We start from the raw sequence: 27,664 nt of genomic DNA, 5'->3' as shown, positions 1-27,664 counted from the left end.
TGCCAGGCCCTGACACATACAAACTCGTGACTCCGAATTTTCTGGTTCCTGAAGTGATTTTGAGATTCTTTACTTATCCTGTACTACTTTGGCCCGTTTACCCTTACGCAGCCATGCAGAGAGTATCTGTGACGATGCCTTCCGTCTCCATCAAGGTAACTTGTGATCACTATATAGCTCAGACTACTTGTAGGCATTCTTACCAATAACCGGGAGGATGTAGCAGTATTTCATCGAATATTGACTGCACTTTTCATGTCACGACATCAGCTGATTATTATCACTTTTAGGAACACAATTATGTTCAATTACACCTGTAAAAGTGATTAAGGTTTTTTTTATTTTTTTGTGTGTGGAATTATTTGACAGGCTTCGTGAATTGATGAGAAAATTGAGGATTTTAATAAGGTTTATAGTTAATAAGTATTTCTTCCGGTTACATACTTTCACTGAACAAAACGTCCATCTACTTTTTACCCCCTCCCATTTTTCCACCCCAATTCGTTTTTAGAGATGAGTTTCATGACCATGTAATATTCTCTATTTATTTCACTCATAAGGGGGCTACAATGTCCACAACCCCTCGCCTTGCACAAAACTCTGTTTTGTCACTTTGCCTAAGATTATTTTTTTATCTTTTAGCCTCAAAGTTGTTTATCGCTGTTTTTTTGTTATTTGTTTCAGGTTATAATAGGAGTTCATTTCATCCTGACAACATGGTTTGTACCAATTCATATCTTGCATAACAAGTTAATAAAAAAATGATAGTGGTAGCCAAAAAATTACTCTTGTTAGCCTGTATGTTTCCTGGTGTTAATAAAACCAAAACAAAATGACTATAAAAACTAGATGTGAAAGCCCTGTGGTGAGTATATGATCCAATACGCCAAAATGAAGAGTAACATCTCTGTGACAGGCAAGTCACTTCACAACAAGACCCCTGGGTAACCTTTGGCTATTCAATTGACATTCCGTCATTTAAAGAATGATTATCAACTATTATTGGTAGTTATGCCAGGAGTAATGTAACAATAGTTATCCATTTTTTTCTCCTCCATCAAAGAAGATGTATAGGGAAAGGCATGATGAAATGTGCACCTCATGTGACTAACTTAACTTGTCAGTGTGAGTTAGTGTGTAAGTGCTGTCACTGAAGTCGTAGCACGGACCAGTGTCCCTAGTGTATCTTTTACATCTCCCAATACAATGAAAGCAAATGAAGTGTGGTAATAGACGGGACCCCCGGATTAACATCCTTATCCCAGAAAACAAGGGATCCACAGTTCCCAATGTCAAAAGTCGAGAGCATTTAATTCATCCACTGTTAAATGGATAACAGCTCATATAACAGTGTATTTGGTTGTCTTTGCAGGGCCACTCTTTACCCCACCCTTCCTACATCCTATGTGTTTAGTAATTTCTTGGTCCTCTTTATGGGAATTTGGGCACTTGTGGAGACAGAGCGCACAGATCCCGTGGTTATGGTATGTAAAATCTTGCACAATAGCTAACGTACAAGCAATACAAAAAATATTGTTGGGTTTAATAGCTTTTTTTATTATAATTGCTCCATTTCAACTGGCTTTGGCATTGGCATTGGCTTCTGCAGAGTCAAGGGTACGGGGTTGTCACTAAGGAATTTATGTCTGCTGATTGCTGGGAAATTGAGCTGGTCAAATAGATTCAGCCATTTTTTTAAAAATTAAAATTTTTTTCCCATCATTTGGAATTTTCTGGCACTTAGGGTCAACCCTGGGGCGTGTGAAGGTTATTCACACATTTCACAAGCCTCTTCCACACCACCCCTCCCACCCTTCACCGTCCATCAAAAAGTAGAACTATTATCTCCTTTGCCTAATGCCTATGTCTGCAAACCTTCATCCAACAAAACCTTACTAAACACCTGCTATAATTTATATAACATTTTGCTCTGAGCCTGTGTAAGTTTTCAATCATTCTTTTTTTTTTCAGTTTCTTCTTGGTTTGATCTTCACCATTATCAGTGACATTGTTGCTCTTTCCATCTACTATGTTAACTTAGGTAAGCAAGTCAATCTAGGTAAGCAAGTCCATCTACTATATGTTAACACAATGCCCCCTCAACCGGCCTGTACTGGCCTTTAGAAGTCCAACAACCCAGAAAATACATTTAATGCAAAATAAACAACAAAATGAAGATACTCAGGCATCAGTCTAAGGGATAAATGGTCTATGCATCCAACCAAGGTGATAGCAACTACTCTTTAGCCAAATAATAGCACAGGTTCTTTGGCAAATTTTAAATCATACAAGGAAAAAAAGCAGAATCAGCCCTCTCAACAAAATGGCCAAAATACCACACAAGGGAGAGAGATCAGTGAACACAGCTCAAGACACAAATAGATACATTTATTCCATGGCCTCAAAACACAATGTCCATTCCTTGAAGGCTTGTGAAGCCACTTGGATGTCATTACAGATTGGAAAACATTCTGGGAGATCTGGGGAAAAATCCACGAGGGGAGGGCTAGTCAACACTCCTCTCCCCAGTCAGTCAGACGGATTTTTATAAACCTTTTCACCCCAAAGCTAAACAAATAAATTCCAGGTCATACAGACCCAGAATAGCAGTGTAAACAATTTTGGAATTAATTTGGTTTCATTTGAAAATTATTTTCTCATCCAGGCAAAGCCAAACAAGAAAAAAATAACCATGAATACACCTTTGCTTGCAATTATCCATAAGCAAGCATTCAATTATGCCCCAATAGACTTCATGATGTCCTAGGACCCTCTCTAAATATGTTTATAGTGTATTTTTTATAAAAAATATAAGGAACCATTAATTTGTGTTCGTATTAGCACAGCGACAAGGGATTAAAAATTGGACTGCAAAGCACTGTTGGAAAGCTAGGATACTACTGACTAGGAAAAGTGACGTTTGACTTCGACTGTATAAAACTCAAAATAATAGGGGAGGTTTCTGTTTTCAGTCTGCCCTTTTTTTTATTGTAAATTCAGATAAAAAATAGCCAGGAGTCAATGGGTTAATCCACCACCCCTAGATTTGAATCAAAATGACTAGACCGTTTTAGACTTGTGTTGTGAAACCAATTGAGTGGATCACATATATGCCATTTCTAGTAATTGAATATCCTAGAAAATAGATTTTTTTTTTTACTTGGGACATGACTGACTTAGAAAAAAATGCCCTAAAAATCTTCACATTCAGGCAAGGTTTTGTGATAAGAGCACTTTGGCGGTGAATATACAGGAATAGTATTGAAAGTGGGTTAACACTGCTGCTTTGAATTTATAAAGCAAATGCTTGTATGGAATTTGGGCTCCCTGTGGTTTCCCCAATGGTTTTAACATATAATTATCTGTTAGAACATCAGCCATAACTTAATAAGGCTTGTTTGCAGTGGAGTAGCCAGGATTTTTAACAGGAGGGGACCAAAGAGCCCTTTCAAGGCATTTTCTGCTGTATTTTTGATGATGTCTCATACATTTACTGTAGTTTTGGGTGCCAAGTGGGCTACCCCCCCTAGCTACGCCCCTGGTTTGTCTATCAATCAGAAATTGCATACACTGTACACCTAAGCTGGACAAAAAGCCATTGTTCTCAGGCAGGGAGGCAAACATAATTTTAAGGGTGTGTTAATTAACTAAGGTAAGCAAGTCCATCTACTAAGGTTACCAGGATGCAACCCGTATCGAATTGTGAAAAATTACAAACTCCCCAGTTTACTAACTTTTTTTGTCTTATACTTCAGACAACTCGACGTATAGGTTTGCAATTGGGTATCCTTTACTGTCACATCAGGCTATATAATAATAATAATAATAATAATAATAATAATAATAATGGTTTATTAGCATTCCAACATGAGAGGCTCTTCTATGCTAATGAAACTAACTACACTAACTAACAATATAATAAATAATATACTATAAACTTGAAATTTTAAAATATAAATATACAAGAAAACATACATGTTCCTATTTAGCATTAAGTGTGGTTACTCTGGTCCTGGCTCTATTGCTGAAGTAGAGCTTAGCGCTCCGCTTAAACATTGTGAAATCTCGAGCCTCTCTCGTTGCAGTTGGTAACATGTTAAACATTTGAGAGGCATTATACGAGAAAGTACCAGGTGTGTGGGCCGTGCTAAGTTTAAATTCACTGCTGGACCTTAAAGTTCTGCCTTAAAGTTCTTAATATGAGTTGATTTTGTTGGTTTTAAACTTTTTATTTTATGAGCTTTATTGAAATATTCCAATAAATAATATCTTCTTGAAAGAAAACATTCTAACAAGCGGAGTAATCTGTCATCTCGATGTTATATTTCTTAACACCTTTTGCAGAATGGCAATCATGAGCCTCATTCTTAAGGTAAGTGTTTCGTTTTTAAATGGATTTTGATATAGAAATTTTGGTGTTTTTTTTACAAGGAGGAATCAAACCCTGTTTCTTTTTTAAATGGATTTTGATATAGAAATTTTGGTGGCTTTTTTACAAGGAGGAATCAAACCCTGTTTCTTTTTTAAATGGATTTTGATATAGAAATTTTGGTGGCTTTTTTACAAGGAATCAAACCCATTGTAGTAAGACCTTTGCTGGCATGACACCATTTGTAAAATAAAATATAAGGCTCAGCATACTTATAGCGTAAGGAATTCTTGACATTAATTTGCAGTTTGTGTCTATCACACTCAGTTTTATTTGAATGTATGTGTCGTAGCTGGCGGCGAGAAGGAGTGTCACACAAAGCCCCAGTTGGATGCGAAAAATGATTTTCCCTCTCCCCCAAACAAAACTGTTTGGTTGTTTCACCCATAATTACCCCATAGGTTCCAGTAGGTAATGCTAGACCACATTTTGCTTTGCAGCCTTTGTCCTGCATTTGCATATTTTTGGATTTCCGGAACCGTGGAGGGGAAGTAGACACTCGCTGGGCTGGTAAGTCATCTTTGAAGTATGATATATTTCTGTAGTGCGTAAATCTCAAAAGGAACGTCATCCAGGCTGTAGGATGTACTTTAGGACTTCTTAAAGGGAAGGGTCATTATTTAACAGGGAGGGCTGCTATGTTTGGGTGAGGGTTGCTATTTTTTTTAGCATTGCTTTGGGGGAGGGGCTTAATTTTTGATACACCGTCACGAGTATAATAGCTTTGTTTTTCGGTCTTTTAAATGTGAGACCATACCCAAAACCTAACACTAAAAACAATGCGCTGAAGACGCATGTGTTATACACAAGTACACAAAAAGAAGAACAAAGAACTCTTTTAGCTAGGGTATGGATTTCTTTGTAGTAATTATGTCACAACAATGCCACAAATGTCAGATTTTTTGACACATCACCCTTAAATCCACCAAAAGTATATGTTTCGCATACAATAATTTGGCTTATTTTGTTTTATTTATTAACAGAAAATCCATACGTTACAATTGAAGGACATAACGACATCAAGGGGGCTTCTGGGCCACAGGCGTAAGCGTGAGAGCTATTGCACATCCAAGAAGGATCACTGCGAAATCAACCCACCCTACACAATAAAAACAGCTTCATCCTACTCCTTAAGCATAAAATAATCTACGTATAAAGATATTTCCCTAAAAAAGATGTTTCTATAGGCAAAATAAACAGTCAAATCCAAAGCTATTACTATGATGATATTTTTTGGTACGTAGCTAATAACACCTTACATCATAATCTTTTTTAGTATGCACAAAGTAGTTTGTGTGCAGATATCTTAGAGATGGAATAGATTTCTGCTCGCCTAAACATTGTTAAGAAACAAACCCTAACATTTTTGTTAATTGGCACATGAAAACTAGCTAGAACTAGTGCAATATATAAATATATACAAATAAGATTTTTTTTATATAATTAGAGACAATAAAGTTTGTCTACTTTACATGGTAATTCGTTTTATTCGTGTGTTGATGTTTTGGTTCCTTTTCGCATTGCCTGTATGTATTGCCAGTCTTTGAACTCAATATTAGTCTGTAGCTGACAAGGTTTAAATTCTAATGAACCATCGTTCCTGAGGAATCATGGCAGGGGCGGATCCAGGATTTCAAAATGGGGGTGGATAATGGCCGGATAGACGGGCTTATAGCGGATGCAGTAGTTCTTGGTAGGCCACATGGATCTAACAATATTTCACGCTGAAATGGATTTGTCGCGGCTGCAAAGTCAAGCAGGTGAAGCCACATGGACAGTACCTCCCGTCCCCCAGACATTTATTTTCTTCACACAAAGTGACTAAAAAAAGGGGGGGGGGGTGGATGTCCACCCAATCCACCGCCCCTTCATGGTGGCTGTTTGTTTGCGAAGTACGTTTGCTTATATTTTATTTGACTTTCGGCCTCAGGCAAAGAGAGGTAGACCAGTCTTTTAATGAGCATGCACAAGGTTTTTTTATGCAAAATTATACTTGTAAGCGCTTGAAAGAGCTCTATGACACGAGTTGTGCTGATTGTGGTGAATTCATCCTGTCCTTTCTGCACATGTCACCTTGTTTCGGCGATGTTTTGCAGCCTTGTAAGCTCTTTTGAAAGTTCCGTCACACTAGTCGGGTCATGCCCCGTTTGGCGCTGAAATTCAAGAACAAGGAGCAAAAGTCTCATTAAGAAATTGATACGAGAAAATTCTAAATACGTTTCTCATTTTTATTTCGAAGTTGATAGATAGATTTAGGGGTATCTCGATCGCTTTTATCTCACCTTCAATTTCTTTTTCACAATTGGAAGTATGGTTTCGAGAACAAATTCTGCATTCTGTATGATAAACGGCCTCTGCAAAAAAAAAAAAAGCAGACGAATACATTACATTTTGTTGTTGGACAAAATTTAAGGGGAAGCCCTCATGCCCCCCGTGACCCAAGCGCTGTCGCCCCATCCTCGCTGTCTTGACAAGGCTGACAGGACGGGAAAACCCTCTGGCGTGCGTAAGACTGGGCTATGGCTGACGTGACTTGATGGACTGACATCTCACCTGTGCCTTGAAGTGGCTGGATTTTAATGTTGCTTCAAATTGTAGGACCTGATTCTTGAAAAGATCAGCTACACACTCGACAAGTACGCCATGTAGCTACAAAATGAAAATACACGTGAGATTAGCGACACACTCGACTAGTACGCCATGTAGCTACAAAATGAAAATACCCGTAAGATCAGCCACACACTAGTCTCGTACATCATGTAGCTACAAAATGAAAATACGTGAGATAAGCCACACACTCGACTAGTACACCATGTAGCTACAAAATGAAAATACACGTAAGATCAGCCACACACTAGTCTCGTACATCATGTAGCTAAGAAATGAAAATACACGTGAGATAAGCTACACACTCGACTAGTACGCCATGTAGCTACAAAATGAAAATACACGTGAGATCAGCGACACACTCGACTAGTACGCCATGTAGCTACAAAATGAAAATACACGTGAGATCAGCGACACACTCGACTAGTACGCCATGTAGCTACAAAATGAAAATACGTGAGATAAGCCACACACTCGACTAGTACACCATGTAGCTACAAAATGAAAATACACGTAAGATCAGCCACACACTAGTCTCGTACATCATGTAGCTAAGAAATAAAAATACACGTGAGATAAGCTACACACTTGACTAGTACACCATGTAGCTACAAAATGAATATACACGTAAGATCAGCCACACACTTGAAAAGTACGCCATGTAGCTATAAAATGAAAATACACGTGAGATAAGCCACACACTCGAAAAGTACGCCATGTAGCTACAAAATGAAAAATACACGTGACATCTGTACAGGACCCAAAATGATCCAAGGACCAGAAACGATCCCGGGACCCGAAACGTTCCCTAGGAGTCCCCGAAATGAACCCCAAGGAATTGCTGTAATGGACAAACAAAAGGAATGTGGAAGGATTGGCTTTCAGCTTTAAAAACATGAAACATTTCAGCGTCATTTTTGTTACTATCCAGAAATTTGCATTAACTGAGATTTTTTAAGATTTTTATATACGACTGCGCGGGAAATACAGCTTTCGACAGCTTGGTTGAGTCAGCAATTGGGGTCAAATAACAATTCCCGTGATGGTAATTTGAAGAACCAGGCATGAATAAATAATTCATACATAACAAGCCATAAAAGAAAGTCTCCAAAGATAAGACATGCCTCTGCTTTCCCGTAGGAAAATGTTTGTTTGTGTTCGGTGAATGAAAGACCTATCATAAAGAGAGATAGAGAGAGATCATGTAGGGGTGTACGCACGACTACATGAGGAAATTCTAAACTCGCATATTGCTTTCAATATTTTTCTTTCACATCTCTTATTTTGCAACTCTTATTTTGCAAGGGTTGTTCGAGTGCATTACTCAGTGTGCTTTTGTCATTCCATTTTCTCGGCCAAACCGGCTGTTGGTAAATATTCGTGTCAGAGTCATGTGTTGGAACTGCAAATGTTTCGAAGGTCAAAAGTTTGGTTGTTCTGAGCAAGGCTGTACTTTGGCTGTGCTATGTTTATTGTTTACTCCTTTCAGTAGCAGTTGCAGTAAAAGTTCAGTAGCAGTAAAAGTTGTGTGCAGTCGAACCTCTATTAAGCGGTCACCCTCGGGACTTAGCTTAGTGACCGCTTAATAGAGGTCGACCGCTTAATAGAGGTTTCGCTATTTTCGCCCCTAAATTAGCGTAAATCGGGCTGTAATTATACGTAAGAACTTTTTATTATAATAAACAACAGTAACAATCATGTTGGCCCTAAGACGGGGCCTGGTGCATTCCAATTTGATCCAGAAATGTTTGAAACCGCCTAGTCAGTTTGTTTTTGCCTATACGGCTCTTGCGGCTTTGCCCAATTCTATGGGCATGAGCTACTTTCGCTGGCGTTATGTAAAGTAAATGAGTGCGTTAAGGTGATGTTACACGCGTCGTTCCCGTCGATATCCGTCATTAAAGCGTTTGCGCGATTTTGGAAGTCGAATCAAAAAACTCGCAGTGCGTTGCCGTACCCAAAAACTCACAAATATGACCCAGTTGCATTCATTCGGGGATATCATGAGTACATGACTGAGTTGGAACCAGCATTAGAAAATGTTTACAAACTTATTCGGGAACCAACTAACATAAAGAATCCGAATGCTGTTGCAATCGTAAGAGAAAAAGCCGACAAAACAGTGATGGATGGAGACGGTCACCCGAATACTCTAGTTGACGATTACGAAGTTATCAGGCATATTCCCAAACTGATGTCAACGTGGGTTACCAAATATCTCAAGAGACCTACGAACTGTGAGAAAGTCGTAGTCAAAGGGATGTGGGTGAACAGAGGTGGTGGCTATGGACTCGGGATTCCTTGTGAATACATATTTGAAGGTGACAGTTTTTCTTCTAGCTGGCTAAAGCGGAAATTGGTAATCGAGGAATTTGATGCGACTGATCTGCACAAGACCACACAAGTCTCACAAGGCGATTAGCCATAGTAATTAGATTAAACAGTTAAAAATATGACGAAATATGACGTGCACTATCTGTTGTCATGCTGACAAATATTGTTGATGACCGTTTAATAGAGGTGAAAACAATGAAATCAACCAATTGGGACCCTCCTTTGGTGACCGCGTCCGCTTAATAGAGGTGACCGCTCAATAGAGGTCAAGTTTACAGTAAACATAAGGGGGAAAATTCGGGACTTTGGTAAATGACCGTTGAATAGAGGGTGACCGCTCAATAGAGGGCCGCTTAATAGAGGTTCGACTGTATTTGTTTTGGACTCTGTTTATGGGTTTACCGCCGGGGCAATGTAATAAATAGAAGTATTGTATTGGAATTTAAGTTTTTTTATGTCACGTTATTTAGAAATAGATTCGCTGTCAACCCTTAATTATGCTTTAAGAATTGGAAGTGCTTTCTTCTGCTTTCCCTTTGTCCATTACCGCAATTCCGTGGGGTTGATTTCGGGGACTCCTCGGTATCGTTTCGGGTCCCGGGATCAGTTGGGGTACTTTTGGGGATCATTTCAATCAGTTGGGGTACTTTTGGGGATAATTTCGGGTCCTGGGATCGTTTCGGGTCCTGGGATCATTTCGGGTCCTGTACAGATCAGCGGCACACTCGATAAGTACTCAGAGAGAAAAAGTTAAATTTCAGTACGTTTGGAGCTTGCTGTCATAGACTGGGAGAATAACAATAACAACCTAGCTCAAAATGTCTGGATGTTGGATAGGGGGTGAAATAGTGCATAGCGCACATCCAGCGGATACCTCATCGCCCTAATTTTTTTATTCTTACTCTAACCTCTGGTGTGTTGACCCGAAGACCATCCTCAAGAAAGCCAATAACGCTCTTGGTGAACGCAACTGTAGCACTGCTTAGATTCACCTGGCAGTCGTCTGAAGCCAAATAACATACATTTCCATCTGATATGATGTGGTGTGTGCAACCTCCACTCAGTCAGAAAGGGGCGCTCTTTTCAAAACATCACTATTATATTGAGGTCAAATACCGTGTTTAAAATGCCCTCAAGTAAATCTTTACTTGCACTAAGAGGTTGTTACACCGCCGAAAACCCAACTACTCGACCACCGAATGCCGATCATAGGACAAGCGGTGGCTTGGGCAAAAAAATCGTCACGTCCCCCGCCTTTTATTTGAAGCCTAGCGCGACAAGCCTCCAGCACATTCCATCGCTTACCGATAACAAGGTGGCCGAACTCCTTGATACCACAGCTCTCCATCTCACCGACCAGGTTTGTGAGGCGTTCGTGGTTTCTCTCGAATCTCTGCGGCTGCCATTGCTCCTCCTGCCGAAAAATGTGAGTTACGCACAAGGCGAACGCGCGCACCCAATCACACAAGGGAGCACGGCAAAATGTGAGTTACGCACAAGGCGAACGCGAACACCCAGTCACACAAGGGAGCACGGCAAAATGTGAGTTACGCACGAGGCGAACGCGCACACCCAATCACACAAGGGGGCACGGCAAGATGTGAGTTACGCACAAGGCGAACGCGCACACCCAATCACACAAGGGAGCACGGCAAAATGTGAGTTACGCACAAGGCGAACGCGCACACCCAATCACACAAGGGAGCACAGCAAGATGTGAGTTACGCACAAGGCGAACGCGCACACCCAATCACACAAGGGAGCACGGCAAAATGTGAGTTACGCACAAGGCGAACGCGAACACCCAATCACACAAGGGAGCACAGCAAAATGTGAGTTACGCACAAGGCGAACGCGCACACCCAATCACACAAGGGAGCACGGCAAAATGTGAGTTACGCACAAGGCGAACGCGCACACCCAATCCACAAGGGAGCACGGCAAAATGTGAGTTACGCACAAGGCGAACGCGCACACCCAATCACACAAGGGAGCACAGCAAAATGTGAGTTACGCACAAGGCGAACGCGCACACCCAATCACACAAGGGAGCACGGCAAAATGCGAGTTACGCACAAGGCGAACGCGCACACCCAATCACACAAGGGAGCACGGCAAAATGTGAGTTACGCACAAGGCGAACGCGCACACCCAACCACACAAGGAAACACCGCAAAAGGTGAGTTACGCACAAGGCGAACGCGCACACCCAATCACACAAGGGAGCACGGCAAAATGTGAGTTACGCACAAGGCGAACGCGCACACCCAATCACACAAGGGAGCACGGCAAAATGTGAGTTAGGCACAAGGCGAACGCGCACACCCAATCACACAAGGGAGCACGGCAAAATGTGATTTACGCACAAGGCAAACGCGCACACCCAATCACACAAGGGAGCACGGCAAAATGTGAGTTACGCACAAGGCGAACGCGCACACCCAATCACACAAGGGGGCACGGCAAGATGCGAGTTACGCACGAGGCGAACGCGCACACCCAATTACACAAGGGAGCACGGCAAAATGTGAGTTACGCACAAGGCGAACGCGCACACCCAATCACACAAGGGGGCACGGCAAAATGTGAGTTACGCACAAGGCGAACGCGCACACCCAATCACACAAGGGAGCACGGCAAAATGTGAGTTACGCACAAGGCAAACGCGCACACCCAATCACACAAGGGAGCACGGCAAAATGTGAGTTACGCACAAGGCTAACGCGCACACTCAATCACACAAGGGAGCACGGCAAAATGTGAGTTACGCACAAGGCGAACGCGCACACCCAATCACACAAGGGAGCACGGCAAAATGTGAGTTACGCACAAGGCGAACGCGCACACCCAATCACAGGGTCCTCTTGGTGCCGGCCTCGCCTCGATTTTAGGCCGGGGAACTTCGGTAAACCGGGAACGGGATTTTAGTTTTTAGGAAGAAAACTAAACGGGAACAAAAGCGCCCCGAAACGGAATTCAGACCTTATAATTGCCCAAATCATTCTTTTGTTTTCTGCCGTCATCCTCCATGTTCAAACTTTGGCATCAAATTTCAACTTCAATTGACATCATAGAAAGCTATGAAACCTTTTAGTACTTATTGTGCCTCGAGACTCGAGGTTTGTAACAGACTTTACTTGCTCTCGGCTTATTTGACTGGGAAAAAATCTGGGAATGGTACCTACCGTGGCTCTCTGACGGGCCGCTGCCACCAGCTGGTCTCGGCAGTCAAATAACGCCTCCATGAGCTCCTTTAGCAGCATGTGCTGCATGGAGAACTTCAGGTCTAGTCCGATCTCGTTCAACTGGAAACGAGTAAAACAATTTAGATTGTTTTGCTGTATTCAGGATCTCATTACCAGTCAAGTAGTTTACGCGTGATCGTCAATATCGTGCCAATAAATAGTCCCACTATAGGTGAGACAGGTAACAGTGTAACATAGGTGGCCCCATGTCGTTAGGGAAAAAAATAATCCAGTAGCACCCAATACAGGTGAAATAGCTAGCAGTTTTGATATCTGAGGCTAAGTTCAAACGTCATATTATCCATGAGCCGTACTCAATATAAATGCGTGCAAATGAATCAAGTCCATTGTCGTGGATAATAGGACGTTTGAACTTAGCCTAAGATGTCTTTTTTTTGTATACCTTATCACAGTTTTCTGTTGCAATGCCCACACACACACCGATGGCAGCCAAGCCAATATTACGATGGAACACTTGTCGAGTGAACCTGGAGACGAAGTTCTGCAGCTCCGTGTTGGCCCACACAACAAACGCTAAAAAAAAATAATGAATGTTGAAGTTTCCTATTATACATTATACACCATTATACCAAGAGGCTCAGACTAAAAAAAAGGATTTCTCAACCTTTCTTACCTGAGCAGAACCCAGAATTATCCACAAATGACTTTTGGAATTCACGGCCGGTCTCTATTAGACTCATGAAAAACACACTAGAGAGCTTGCTAATGTACAGGGCGGTGGCTCCTTCTATTTTGAGCTGCCTGCAATCAGAAGAATAAGAAAATAACAAAACATTTTAAAGGGGTCAATTACACGGATTTACAAAAAAAGTAGAAAATTCAACAGTGACCAGACAACAAGCATTATATTCATCTTACAAATAAAGGTTATTTTAATTCCGTCTTAACCCATTGACTCCTGGCTTTTTTGGAGCTGAATTTACAAAAAACAGACTGAAAACAGATACCTCCCCCCCTATTCTGAGTTTTATACAGCCCGTCAAAGTCAAACACAGCTGCACCTAGTCAGCGGTATCCAAGCTTTCCAACAGTGCTTTGCGGTCCCCACTTTTAATCCCTCGTCGATGTGCTGAAGCCAGCACAAGTTGATGGTTGCTTGTATTTTTCATCAAAAATACAGCTATGAGCATATTAGGAGAGTGTCTCAGGACATCATGAAGTCTTTTGGGGCATAATTGAGTGCTTTGCTTATGGATATTTGCAAGCAAAGGTGGATTCATGATGATTTTTTCTTGTTTGGCTTTGCCCGGATGAGAAAATAATTTTCTAATGAATCACCACAGCTCTCCTAAATGCTGTCTTTTCTGAAACCAAATTGATTCCAAAATTGTTTACACTGCTATTCTGGGTCTGTATGGCCTGGAATTGATTCGTTTGGCTTCGGGGTGAAAAGACTTATAAAAAACCATCTGACTTTGGGGAGAGGAGTGTTGACTGGCCCTCCCCTCGTGAATTTTCCCCTGGATCTCCCAGAATGCTTTGCAATACGTAAAGATATTTTCGTGGTTGTACAATCCTTCAAGGAATGAACATTGTGTTTTGTGGCCAAGGAAATGTACCTGGAGGATCAGAATAAAGGTATCTATTTGTGTCTTGAGCTGTGTTTGCTGATTTCTCTCCCTTGTGTGGTATTTTGAGCGTTTTATTGAGAGGGGTGATTCTGCTTTTCTCTCCTTGTTCGATTTGAGATTTGTCAAAGAACCTGTGCTATTATTTGGCTTAAGAGTAGATGCCAACACCTTGGTTGGATGCATATCTGCAAGACCATTTATCCCTTAGACTGATGCCTGAGTATCTTCATCTTGTTGTGTTTATTTTGAATTTATGAATTTTTTGGGTTGTGGGTACTTCCCAAAGCCGGTACAGGCCGGTTCAGGGGTCAATGTGTTAACCAATATAGATCTTGATTATCGTGCACAGTTTTGATCTGTTTTCGACTCGATTGCCCCTTCAAAGTGCAGCTTCCATTGTCCCGACGTGTAGTACAACATGTTCCTAAACCATTACAGTGCTACTTTGGCTATCTCGACAGTTTGTGAAGTAAACCAATAAGATTGCGAGAAATGTGCTATATAATTGGCTTCAGCATTACTAGCCAGCCAGCGAAGCAGAAAAATGCTATAGTGCAAGACAAAGCACAACGGAACCCTTCTTTTTATGAATTTCAATTAAAACAGTGATTCTATGTGCTTATGGGCTAGCTTTTTAAAAGTTTGCGTTAGTGGTTATGGTAGCCCGTGTCGCAGCATACGGGTAGCTGACATGATTTGTTGGGTTTTCGCCCACCAGGATTTTTGTCCAGGCTTTTTGGTTATTCCTACTACTACAAAAAAAAAAAAAAAAAAAAAAAAACAAGCACTTTTTTATCCTAAAGTGTTGTCCGTGGTCAAACATGAGTCGTATGGTGGCATCACGTTTTATATGCGCCCTCTTTCAGCATTCTTGCTGCAAGGAGGTTACCTAGCTTACCAGATTTATCTATTCATCTTACATTCTGTGGTAGAGAGAAATCATTTACAACAAAAAAAAAAGAACCGTCAGATACCGAAGGCAGGCATTTACCTGAGACTCTGCTTAATTGCTTCACTTCGGTTTCTTAAAAACAGCTGGCAAGCCTGAATGCAAAGGGGAAATTAGATTACTAAACGAAAACAGATTCACATTTCTCGATGTCACTGGTTCGAGAAAAGTGCTATGGAATGTTTAAAAAAATGTCCACAAACCAGACAAGTTTGAAGCTGGAAATCCTTTCGTAATCATAAACGGAAAGTTGTCTGTCAAATATATCTTGTGTTGCAATGACAGGAGCTTCGGAAATCCTTTGGTTACTGTATGAGAGTGTAGTTCATTGTTATCTAAAAGCATGCTTGATAATTTTTCTAGTTTGATACCTCTGTTGCTCTTCCAAGACGCACTAGAAGCGACACAGCTCTTCTGGTCGCACGTGGACCACCATGCAGCAGAATACTTTGGTGACAGTCAAGCTCCTCAATCAGCGCTTCCACTAACTGCTTGACTCTATGGTCTAGACGCACCCTACATATATAAAACACCCAGTTCAACTAGCTGATTTACCCTGTAGTTCAGACACGCTCTACTAATACACAACACCCAGTTCCACAAGCTGACTGACCATGTGGTCTAGACAACCTACAAACACACAACACCCAGTTCCACTAGATGATTGACCCTATAGTCTAGACGCACCCTACAAATACACAACATGCAGTTCCACTAGCTGATTGACCCTATAGTCCAGACGCACCTTTCAAATACACAACACCCAGTTCCACTAGCTGATTGACCCTATAGTCCAGACGCACCCTACAAATACACAACACCCAGTTTCACTAGCTGATTGACCACGTAATCTAGACACACCCTACAAACACACAACACCCAGTTCCACTAGCTGATTGACCCTATAGTCTAGACGCACCCAACAAACACACAACACCCAGTTCCACTAGATGATTGACCCTATAGTCTAGACGTACCCTACAAATATACAACACGCAGTTCCACTAGCTGATTGACCCTATAGTCTAGACGCACCCTACAAATACGCAACACCCAGTTCCACTAGCTGATCGACCATAAGTCTAGACACGCCCTACAAATACGCAACACCCAGTTCCACTAGCTGATTGACCCTATTGTCTAGACGCACCCTACAAATACACAACACCTAGTTCATCTAGCTGATTGACCATGTGGTCTAGGAACACCCTACAAATACGCAACACCCAGTTCCACTGCATGACCCTATGGTCTAGGCATTTTAATTGTGATTTTAATTTCCTATGGAAATTTATCTTTAAAAAGTGCTTACAAAATTTAACAAGGTTCATTAACTTTAACCTGGGTGTCATTCTACTCTCTACTTATCTGACACTTCCCTTGAGAGCTTTATCATAATGTTTTTAACTACTGATTTGAACTTTTAAGGATAAGGGGTTAAACTTTTGGCTGATTCAGAAACTGGAAAAGGCTATCCTATGTACAAAGTGAAATACTTACTTGATCTCTTTGAGTGCTTGAGTATTTGAGGACTCTTTCAAGAAACTGTTTGCTATTAAAGAAAATTGTATTGCACATTATACAGTATTATAAAATATTTTGCATCAATGAGCAAATAACATTTTGTTCAAATCATAATGTTCAAATGTATGCTTGAACAGTGTGAGCTCAAACTCACTTTTATCTATGAGTTCCATGGCCTTCTCAAAGTCTCTTTGGGCAATACACACGTCTAGGTCTTCTGGAAGGTCTCGAAGCCACACCTTACTGCTCTTAGGAGTGACAGCCTGAAATAAGGGGGGAATATAAGAGAAACTGTATGCAGTGTGGCTTTTGTAGTTAATGCAGTTTCTATACTTTTTATTGTTATACTAACATTTTCTGTGATGTTGTTTGAGGTGTTACTTCTTTGTCGATTGATAGTAAGACTACCTGCAGATCCTAAAGACATGAAGCATTTCATTCAAGATTCAAATATTTTGATCTTGACTTTGGCATTATACCACCCCATCCCTAAATAATAAACAGCAAAAAAGTCTGGAAATGCTGGATATTGGCAAAACGTTTTTTTATTGATTCTTGCCTTACATACCATAGGTTCAATGGCACATTAAAAAATCCCTTTCAAAATTTAATCAGCCTTGCTCTAAAGCATTTGCTAACAACAAATTGCTCAAATTGGGTCTATTGCATGGCTATAAGACAAATGATCTAGCCCATTGCATTGGGGACTGTGTATCCCTCATGGCTTTGATGACAGTGTTGAATGGTGAAAGGGGATCACTTTTTTCCATTTATATAAAACTGTGTGGCAGTACAATGTAAAATAAAGCACTATATATACCCCCCCCCCCAAAAAAAAAATACAAAATTGTGGTAATGCAATTGAGTTATGGATTAACTCTGGAAACAACACAAATGCTATTCTGTTGCTGCTTTTATCATAAAAATCCAGCCCTGTCATGTAAAATATACTGTCCAGCAGTACATACCAGAGAGGAAAGGGTTTGTCTCATCTTCAAGGAAAGGATTCCCATTGTATGCTGATGTACTGGATTCAGTGGACTTGAATGGGTTGGTGTCATGATCATCCTCATCTTCTACCTCAAAGGGGTTCATATCCCCTTCCTGCCTTTCAAGGTCTCCCTGAGTAACCTCTTGCTCAAGTTTGAGTTTGAAGCTGATCTTGCACTCTTCAATGTGGTTTAACCAATCATTCTAGGTAAAAAAAAAGAATGTAAGTCAAGAGGGAAACACATAAAAACTTCTTATTACATTTTAGATTATTAGACTTTGTCAAATATTTTTTCTAGCAAACATTTTTTGAAATCCCATTTTTAAAATACAGAACAACCTAGAAAGGAATTAAAAGGATATAAATATCACCGAAATTGAAGCATAAATACATATAAATATTTTTCTTATTAGTCAAAATTAGATAAAAGATGAAAAGAATTTGCAAATGAACATAAATAGATACTGCTGCTAATACCTTAGCCTGGGCACTTTCTGCCTGATAAAGATGTGTTTCTGGAAACAGGAGGATCTTAAAAGCATCCTTGACACCTACGTATTATAGACGAATATGCAAAACATCAAAACAAAACATTACAATTCAAAACACCTTATCCAAAAGCTGAAACTGTCAACACACACAATTAAAAAAAACTTGGAAAGAGGAAAAGTTGATTCAGATATCGGGCTACTGGGTTGTTGATGTGATGGGCTTTTCATTATTTACACTTGAAGTTTTTTATATTGTTGGGTGTTGATCAATGGGTTTTGGGGTGATGTGCTGTTTGGTTGGCCATTGGGCTGTTGGGTCATTGGGCTGATGGGTCGTTAGATTGTTGGGTCATTGGGCTGATGGGTCATTAGATTGTTGGGTCATTGGGCTGATGGGTCGTTAAATTGTTAGGTCATTTGGCTGATGGGTTGTTAGATTGTTGGGTCAATGGGCTGATGGGCCATTAGATTGTTGGGTCATTGGGCTGATTGGTCGTTAAATTGTTAGGTCATTTGGCTGATGGGTTGTTAGATTGTTGGGTCATTGGGCTGATGGGTCGTTAGATTGTTGGGTCATTGGGCTGATGGGTCATTAGTTTGTTGGGTCATTGGGCTGTTGGGTCATTAGTTTGTTGGGTCATTGGGCTGATGGGTAGTTAGATTGTTGGGTCATTGGGCTCATGGGTCGTTAGATTGTTGGGTCATTGGGCTGATGGGTCGTTAGATTGTTGGGTCATTGGGCTGATGGGTCATTAGTTTGTTGGGTCATTGGGCTGACGGGTTGTTAGATTGTTGGGTCATTGGGCTGATGGGTCCTTAGATAGTTGGGTCATTGGGCTGATGGGTCGTTAGATTGTTGGGTCATTGGGCTGATTGGTCGTTAGATTGTTGGGTCATTGGGCTGACGGGTTGTTAGATTGTTGGGTCATTGGGCTGATGGCTCATTAGATAGTTGGGTCATTGGGCTGATGGGTCGTTAGATTGTTGGGTCATTGGGCTGATGGGTCGTTAGATTGTTGGGTCATTGGGCTGATGGGTCATTAGATTGTTGGGTCATTGGGCTGATGGGTCGTTAGATTGTTGGGTCATTGGGCTGATGGGTCGTTAGATTGTTAGGTCATTGGGCTGATGGGTCATTAGATTGTTGGGTCATTGGGCTGATGGGTCGTTAGATTGTTGGGTCATTGGGCTGATGGGTAGTTAGATTGTAGGGTCATTGGGCTGATGGGTCGTTAGATTGTTGGGTCATTGGGCTGATGGGTCATTAGATTGTTGGGTCATTGGGCTGATGGGTAGTTAGATTGTTGGGTCATTGGGCTGATGGGTCATTAGTTTGTTGGGTCATTGGGCTGATGGGTCGTTAGATTGTTGGGCCATTGGGCTGATGGGTAGTTAGATTGTTGGGTCATTGGGCTGATGGGTAGTTAGATTGTTGGGTCATTGGGCTGATGGGTCATTAGTTTGTTGGGTCATTGGGCTGATGGGTCTTAGATTGTTGGGTCATTGGGCTGATGGGTAGTTAGATTGTTGGGTCATTGGGCTGATGGGTCATTAGATTGTTGGGTCATTGGGCTGATGGGTCATTAGTTTGTTGGGTCATTGGGCTGATGGGCCATTAGATTGTTGGGCCATTGGGCTGATGGGTCGTTAGATTTTTGGGTCATTGGGCTGATGGGTCGTTAGATTGTTGGGCCATTAGTTTGTTGGGTCATTGGGCTGATGGTTCATTAGATAGTTGGATCATTGGGCTGATGGGTCGTTAGATTGTTGGGCCATTGGGCTGATGGGTCGTTAGATTTTTGGGTCATTGGGCTGATGGGTCGTTAGATTTTTGGGTCATTGGGCTGATGGGTCGTTAGATTGTTGGGCCATTAGTTTGTTGGGTCATTGGGCTGATGGGTCATTAGACAGTTGGGTCATTGGGCTGATGGGTCGTTAGATTGTTGGGCCATTGGGCTGATGGGTCGTTAGATTTTTGGGTCATTGGGCTGATGGGTCGTTAGATTGTTGGGCCATTAGTTTGTTGGGTCATTGGGCTGATGGGTCATTAAATAGTTGGGTCATTGGGCTGACGGGTCGTTAGATTGTTGGGCCATTGGGCTGATGGGTCGTTAGATTGTTGGGCCATTGGGCTGATGGGTCGTTAGATTTTTGGGTCATTGGGCTGATGGGTCGTTAGATTTTTGGGTCATTGGGCTGATGGGTCATTAGTTTGTTGGGTCATTGGGCTGATGGGTCGTTAGATTGTTGGGTCATTGGGCTGATGGGTCATTAGATTGTTGGGTCACTGGGCTGATGGGTCATTAGTTTGTTGGGTCATTGGGCTGATGGGTCATTAGATTGTTGGGTCACTGGGCTGATGGGTCATTAGATTGTTGGGTGATTGGGCTGATGGGTCATTAGATTGTTGGGTCATTGGGCTGATGGGTCGTTAGATTGTTGGGTCATTGGGCTGATTGGTCGTTAGATTGTTGGGTCATTGGGCTGACGGGTTGTTAGATTGTTGGGTCATTGGGCTGATGGCTCATTAGATAGTTGGGTCATTGGGCTGATGGGTCGTTAGATTGTTGGGTCATTGGGCTGATGGGTCGTTAGATTGTTGGGTGATTGGGCTGATGGGTCATTAGATTGTTGGGCCATTGGGCTGATGGGTAGTTAGATTGTTGGGTCATTGGGCTGATGGGTCGTTAGATTTTTGGGTCATTGGGCTGATGGGTCATTAGATTGTTGGGTCATTGGACTGATGGGTCGTTAGATTGTTGGGTCATTGGGCTGATGGGCCATTAGATTATTGGGTCATTGGGCTGATGGGCCATTAGATTATTGGGTCATTGGACTGATGGGCCATTAGATTGTTGGGTCATTGGACTGATGGGTAGTTAGATTGTTGGGTCATTGGGCTGATGGGTCGTTAGATTGTTAGGTCATTGGGCTGATGGGTCCTTAGATTGTCTGGTCATTGGGCTGATGGGTAGTTAGATTGTTGGGTCATTGGGCTGATGGGTCGTTAGATTGTTGGGTCAATAGATCGTTGGGTCATTGGGCTGATGGGTTGTTAAATTGTTGGGTCATTGGGCTGATGGGTCATTAGATTGTTGGGTCATTGGGCTGATGGGTCCTTAGATAGTTGGGTCATTGGGCTGATGGGTCGTTAGATTGTTGGGTCATTGGGCTGATTGGTCGTTAGATTGTTGGATCATTGGGCTGACGGGTTGTTAGATTGTTGGGTCATTGGGCTGATGGCTCATTAGTTTGTTGGGTAATTGGGCTGATGGGTAGTTAGATTGTTGGGTCATTGGGCTCATGGGTCGTTAGATTGTTGGGTCATTGGGCTGATGGGTAGTTAGATTGTAGGGTCATTGGGCTGATGGGTCGTTAGATTGTTGGGTCATTGGGCTGATGGGTCATTAGATTGTTGGGTCATTGGGCTGATGGGTAGTTAGATTGTTGGGTCATTGGGCTGATGGGTCATTAGTTTGTTGGGTCATTGGGCTGATGGGTCGTTAGATTGTTGGGCCATTGGGCTGATGGGTAGTTAGATTGTTGGGTCATTGGGCTGATGGGTAGTTAGATTGTTGGGTCATTGGGCTGATGGGTCATTAGTTTGTTGGGTCATTGGGCTGATGGGTCTTAGATTGTTGGGTCATTGGGCTGATGGGTAGTTAGATTGTTGGGTCATTGGGCTGATGGGTCATTAGATTGTTGGGTCATTGGGCTGATGGGTCATTAGTTTGTTGGGTCATTGGGCTGATGGGCCATTAGATTGTTGGGCCATTGGGCTGATGGGTCGTTAGATTTTTGGGTCATTGGGCTGATGGGTCGTTAGATTGTTGGGCCATTAGTTTGTTGGGTCATTGGGCTGATGGTTCATTAGATAGTTGGGTCATTGGGCTGATGGGTCATTAGTTTGTTGGGTCATTGGGCTGATGGGTCGTTAGATTGTTGGGTCATTGGGCTGATGGGTCATTAGATTGTTGGGTCACTGGGCTGATGGGTCATTAGTTTGTTGGGTCATTGGGCTGATGGGTCATTAGATTGTTGGGTCACTGGGCTGATGGGTCATTAGATTGTTGGGTGATTGGGCTGATGGGTCATTAGATTGTTGGGTCATTGGGCTGATGGGTCGTTAGATTGTTGGGTCATTGGGCTGATTGGTCGTTAGATTGTTGGGTCATTGGGCTGACGGGTTGTTAGATTGTTGGGTCATTGGGCTGATGGCTCATTAGATAGTTGGGTCATTGGGCTGATGGGTCGTTAGATTGTTGGGTCATTGGGCTGATGGGTCGTTAGATTGTTGGGTCATTGGGCTGATGGGTCATTAGATTGTTGGGTCATTGGGCTGATGGGTCGTTAGATTGTTGGGTCATTGGGCTGATGGGTCGTTAGATTGTTGGGTCATTGGGCTGATGGGTCATTAGATTGTTGGGTCATTGGGCTGATGGGTCGTTAGATTGTTGGGTCATTGGGCTGATGGGTAGTTAGATTGTTGGGTCATTGGGCTGATGGGTCGTTAGATTGTTGGGTCATTGGGCTGATGGGTCATTAGATTGTTGGGTCATTGGGCTGATGGGTAGTTAGATTGTTGGGTCATTGGGCTGATGGGTAGTTAGATTGTTGGGTCATTGGGCTGATGGCTCATTAGATAGTTGGGTCATTGGGCTGATGGGTCATTAGTTTGTTGGGTCATTGGGCTGATGGGTAGTTAGATTGTTGGGTCATTGGGCTGATGGGTCGTTAGATTGTTGGGTCATTGGGCTGATGGGTCATTAGATTGTTGGGTCATTGGGCTGATGGGTAGTTAGATTGTTGGGTCATTGGGCTGATGGGTAGTTAGATTGTTGGGTCATTGGGCTGATGGCTCATTAGATAGTTGGGTCATTGGGCTGATGGGTCATTAGTTTGTTGGGTCATTGGGCTGATGGGTCATTAGATTGTTGGGTCATTGGGCTGATGGGTCCTTAGATAGTTGGGTGATTGGGCTGATGGGTCATTAGATTGTTGGGTCATTGGGCTGATGGGTAGTTAGATTGTTGGGTCATTGGGCTGATGGGCCATTAGATTGTTGGGCCATTGGGCTGATGGGTCGTTAGATTTTTGGGTCATTGGGCTGATGGGTCGTTAGATTGTTGGGCCATTAGTTTGTTGGGTCATTGGGCTGATGGGTCATTAGACAGTTGGGTCATTGGGCTGATGGGTCGTTAGATTGTTGGGCCATTGGGCTGATGGGTCGTTAGATTTTTGGGTCATTGGGCTGATGGGTCGTTAGATTTTTGGGTCATTGGGCTGATGGGTCGTTAGATTGTTGGGCCATTAGTTTGTTGGGTCATTGGGCTGATGGGTCATTAGATAGTTGGGTGATTTGGCTGATGGATAGTTAGATTGTTGGGCCATTAGGCTGTAGTGTCATTACATTGTTGGGTCATTGGGCTGATGGGTCGTTAGATTGTTGGGTCATTGGGCTGATGGGTCATTAGATAGTTGGGTCATTGGGCTGATGGGTCGTTAGATTGTTGGGCCATTGGGCTGATGGGTCGTTAGATTGTTGGGCCATTGGGCTGATGGGTCGTTAGATTTTTGGGTCATTGGGCTAATGGGTTGTTAGATTTTTGGGTCATTGGGCTGATGAGTCATTAGATTGTTGGGTCACTGGGCTGATGGGTCATTAGTTTGTTGGGTCATTGGGCTGATGGGTCATTAGATTGTTGGGTCACTGGGCTGATGGGTCATTAGATTGTTGGGTGATTGGGCTGATGGGTCGTTAGATTGTTAGGTCATTGGGCTGATGGGTCCTTAGATTGTCTGGTCATTGGGCTGATGGGTAGTTAGATTGTTGGGTCATTGGGCTGATGGGTCGTTAGATTGTTGGGTCAACAGATTGTTGGGTCATTGGGCTGATGGGTCGTTAGATTGTTGGGTCATTGGGCTGATGGGTCGTTAGATTGTTGGGTCATTGGGCTGATGGGTCATTAGATTGTTGGGTCATTGGGCTGATGGGTCGTTAGATTGTTGGGTCATTGGGCTGATGGGTCGTTAGATTGTTGGGTCATTGGGCTGATGGGTCATTAGATTGTTGGGTCATTGGGCTGATGGGTCATTAGATTGTTGGTTCATTGGGCTGATGGGTCATTGGGCTGATGGGTAGTTAGATTGTTGGGTCTTTGGGCTGTTGGTTTGATGGGTCATTAGATTGTTAGATTAATGGGCTGTTGGGTCATTGGGTTGATTGGTCTTGTCTGGTCATTTTGCTGTTGGGTAATTAGATTATTGGGTCATTAGATTGTTTGGTCTTTGAGGTGTTGTGCTAATGGGTCGTTAGATCGTTGGGTCATTGGGTGTTGGCTTACTGGGCTGATGGGTCCTCACTGTACATTTGCATAGTCGTTTTACTCATAAGGTTGGTTAAAGTTTGCAGATCAAGTACCTTCCGAACTTTTCAAATTGACAACAGCAACATTCTCCAACTCAAACAGAGCCTGGAACTTGTACCTCACAGGACCACGCCTTAGAAAAACAAATAATGCAGTTGGTCCTTTTGTAACAATGACGAAAAAATAGCATAACTTGGGTAATGTAGTTTTGGATATTCCAAACTTTCATTATGTTTTAAATAAATCTTTCCCTGCATTATTTGATTATTTAAAAATAAAAATGATCTGTTTTAATTTAAGGTTGGATTAAATTTTACCATGATTCAAGCTGATTTAATTTAGCACTGAACTGAATACATTTCTTCTTGAATAAGGCTTTTAATTGCCTTAATGTGTGTCATGTACAATAAATTGGCACCTGTTTGTTATGATACTGGCAATGATCATGCTGTCATGTAAGAGGAAGGCACGGATCTTCTGCTTGGGGAGATAGGTAGAAGTGTCAATCTCAAGAAGACCTCCTTCGTAAATACACTGCAGATCAGTCATGTCAATGATATTCTGAAACCATAAGCAACATACATTTCTTAAGCAAAAGTTTTTGCTGTTTCATACATTGTAGACCTACTGAATTTTGTTTTTATCATAGAACACTGGTTTAAAAAGAAGTGATAGCTGATGTATGTTGAGCTTTTCGTTATTTTTTGTTCAACAAAGGGTTAAATGGATTATTCCAACATTACTATACTTTTATTTTATTTTTTATAATGTGATGTGCTTGATAATTGCCTGAGATCCTTAAACCTTTAGTGATCAACCTTATTTCAGCAATCTTTAGGATCACACAATAAGAACTTCATATAAGTTTCCAGACAAAAGCAAAACCGTAAAACTGCAAACAAAAACCATGAATAGAGGCTCTAAAAATACATGGTTTGTTATCTAGTAGATAATAGGGATGTTACGACCATTTAAGTATTATGATTGATTTGGTCTGATTTTTTAATTTATGTGCAGTAAAGTTTTTGAATATTTATTTGCAGATCTATAATTATATATTTACATTTTATTTCTAATGTTTTCTAAGTACACTTACAGATAAGCCTTCAACTGCCTCTATGGAGCTTATGGACTTTTCTTCTTTGTTGATTGGCTTTGAGTTTGACCCAGAATCTGGATTTGATGAATAGCACCATTATAAAATGTAAACTATGGGTTAACATACTTCTAAATCTTTTTTAATTCTTTTTATATAAAGTCAAGAAAATTTCAGAGAAAAAATAAACAATCAATCATTAGACCTACAATATTGAGTTTATTGACTAAGCAAAAGTATCCAGACAGATTAGGTGAAACCTTTATTGCCAAAGAGGGACATTTCTTCTTGAGCCTTTAGTAAGCTACGCTGCTCTGCTAACAAGTGACTCAACTGGTACATCTCAGCCTCAAGGTCTGAGCTGAAGTAAAGGAACTTGGACTTTAGACATGTCTCTTGCTATAAGCAATTATGACACACACATACAGGGTGTCGGGTGTAAATTGTCACATGGTTTTGGGTGTCATCATAAAGTGCACTTAGTAAGTAAAACCATCACATTTACACTGGATCATTGCACCATTTATGCAAATCTAGCTAACTTCCAGGCACCCAAATAACAGAAAAATCTATTTGGCTTTTTAATAAGAATTTTTGGGCTTGTTTTGACACATCCAAAATGTTCAGGCTTTAGGAGTACGGCTCTTTTAGCGTGAAAATCGTTGAAACAAATATTGCCTGCACTATTCTCACTAAAATGGCGTTTTTCAAAGATGTTAAGGGTAAACTGGTTGGACAATCTGATATTGGCTCCCTACTGCTTGATTTTCAGTCAATCTTGGCCCTACCAATCGATAATTCTGAAATACAATAATAATCAACAGTAATCGCTTAAAATCAATATCAATCAATTGATTAATATCGGAAATCAATAGAAATTGAGTGAGTATCCATTATTATAAATTTTTTTTTGAAATTATTGATTATTGATTATATTGATAAATATTGATTTCTGTCCATTCTGTCAAAATGTATCACCCTTAACTGGCATGATCAATTGTTTGACTGTGTTTCTTCAAATATAATCAGATAGACAAGGTAAGATAAACAAAGCGAGTCTATATATTGCTTCAAAAGGGCTCAATTTTACCATTTGCAAACCACATTCACAATATTACAACGTTTATTTACTAAAGGTTCTTTGTTTACCCATTAATTTTCAATAAACATTTCTGAACACTACTCAGCCATTGTATTAGCTGATTGGAAAGCATACAGATGAACACAAGCCAAGAAGCTAGACATATCATTCCCATTTCACGCGGTACAGTGATGGCAGATTCGATAATAATCAATATGATTGAGTACTCTTGGGCTGTGAGTATGAATTATTATTGATTTCCAATATCAATCAATAATAATCAACTGAATAATATCGATTAATATTGATTAATTCGATTAGTTTCCGATGATCGGTTTTTATCGATTAGTAGGGCCGGGAGTCAATACAGGAGGTTTTATGTCAAACACAGAATCGTCAATTCACTTTACATTATTTGGTAGAAAAGTATCAAATCAAAAGGAAATCAAAGTTCAAAATAATCAAAATCAAATGTTATAAAAAAGATTAGGTATCTTTTTTTCTGATAGAAATATTAAGTTAAGATTAATGGGCCCCGAACATCCGGTCAGAGTTATTTGCTGTAGGTATAATAAAAAAAATCAAGGATACAAGATATTTCTTTAGATGTTTCTATGAACTGTATGTAGTTCTTGTAAACGTTTTTCTTCAAAGATACGGCCGTCTCATCGCTCAAAGTCTGGATTTTTTGTCGATGTTCCTGTAACTCGGCGTCGGTGTCACACTCCGATGACAACTTATGCACGTCTATAAACATACCATAACTCAGAACAAATAATCTTAAATGTATCGGCATTGAAAATAATGCATTCAATCTCCTCTGACCAAATATACGTACATTTTTCAGGGTTAAATGACGAGCTAGAAACCATATATGCCAGAGATGGCGAAGAAACATCGTCCATCTTGGACGCCATCTTGTACCTCTCTCACAAAGTAGTACTTAGGCTACCGCGT

General features: G+C 41.3%; 2 protein-coding genes across 6 annotated transcripts; one reads left to right on the top strand and one right to left on the bottom strand.

Moving 5' to 3' along the window:
• Positions 1-5,908, top strand: LOC116603552 (type-1 angiotensin II receptor-associated protein). 2 transcript variants are annotated; one of them, XM_032364921.2, is made up of 9 exons: positions 1-155; positions 685-719; positions 1,373-1,484; positions 1,972-2,041; positions 3,756-3,783; positions 4,345-4,372; positions 4,722-4,789; positions 4,849-4,939; positions 5,413-5,908. In XM_032364921.2, the coding sequence occupies exons 1-8, from the start codon at positions 114-116 to the stop codon at positions 4,922-4,924; spliced, it is 459 nt and encodes a 152-aa protein (XP_032220812.1). In that variant the 5' UTR covers positions 1-113; the 3' UTR covers positions 4,925-4,939; positions 5,413-5,908. The 2 variants fall into 2 exon arrangements, with proteins under 2 accessions (XP_032220812.1, XP_032220813.1); XM_032364922.2 differs by lacking the exon at positions 4,722-4,789 and having other exon boundaries at positions 2-155; positions 4,870-4,939.
• LOC5520017 (exocyst complex component 8) lies at positions 5,383-27,664 on the bottom strand. Of its 4 annotated transcripts, none has more exons than XM_032364919.2 (21): positions 27,546-27,664; positions 27,299-27,454; positions 25,887-25,982; positions 25,627-25,703; positions 24,949-25,091; positions 24,584-24,663; positions 18,149-18,222; positions 17,649-17,874; positions 17,033-17,097; positions 16,835-16,943; positions 16,657-16,708; positions 15,528-15,672; positions 15,199-15,251; positions 13,250-13,377; positions 13,019-13,149; positions 12,556-12,675; positions 10,676-10,784; positions 10,279-10,373; positions 6,983-7,078; positions 6,712-6,783; positions 5,383-6,582 (listed from the first exon to the last, which is right to left on the bottom strand). In XM_032364919.2, the coding sequence occupies exons 1-21, from the start codon at positions 27,622-27,624 to the stop codon at positions 6,499-6,501; spliced, it is 2,190 nt and encodes a 729-aa protein (XP_032220810.1). In that variant the 5' UTR covers positions 27,625-27,664; the 3' UTR covers positions 5,383-6,498. The 4 variants fall into 4 exon arrangements, 3 of the variants coding, with proteins under 3 accessions (XP_032220810.1, XP_048580771.1, XP_048580770.1); XR_007307211.1 differs by lacking the exon at positions 5,383-6,582 and adding an exon at positions 7,153-7,192 and having other exon boundaries at positions 6,735-6,783; XM_048724814.1 differs by lacking the exons at positions 27,299-27,454; positions 27,546-27,664 and having other exon boundaries at positions 25,836-25,966.

Source organism: Nematostella vectensis, chromosome 3 (assembly GCF_932526225.1).
Source record: "Nematostella vectensis chromosome 3, jaNemVect1.1, whole genome shotgun sequence".
In the NCBI taxonomy this organism is placed as follows: Eukaryota; Metazoa; Cnidaria; class Anthozoa; order Actiniaria; family Edwardsiidae; genus Nematostella; species Nematostella vectensis.
The sequence above is the reverse complement of the archived record's forward strand: the minus strand, read 5'-3'. Positions and strand labels throughout refer to the sequence as shown.

What these genes read in the sequence shown, in the direction of transcription:
- LOC116603552 (XM_032364921.2), top strand. Translation starts at nt 114, where the DNA reads ATGCAGAGAGTATCTGTGACGATGCCTTCCGTCTCCATCAAG. An exon ending in CATCTACTATGTTAACTTAG is followed by an intron (nt 2,042 to 3,755) that starts GTAAGCAAGTCA and finishes CTTATACTTCAG; the next exon opens with ACAACTCGACGTATAGGTTT. An exon ending in ACGTATAGGTTTGCAATTGG is followed by an intron (nt 3,784 to 4,344) that starts GTATCCTTTACT and finishes CACCTTTTGCAG; the next exon opens with AATGGCAATCATGAGCCTCA.
- LOC5520017 (XM_032364919.2), bottom strand. Translation starts at nt 27,624, where the DNA reads ATGGCGTCCAAGATGGACGATGTTTCTTCGCCATCTCTGGCATATATG. An exon ending in CAAACAACATCACAGAAAAT is followed by an intron (nt 16,944 to 17,032) that starts GTTAGTATAACA and finishes CCCTTATTTCAG; the next exon opens with GCTGTCACTCCTAAGAGCAG. An exon ending in CAACAGAAAACTGTGATAAG is followed by an intron (nt 12,676 to 13,018) that starts GTATACAAAAAA and finishes ACTCGTTTCCAG; the next exon opens with TTGAACGAGATCGGACTAGA.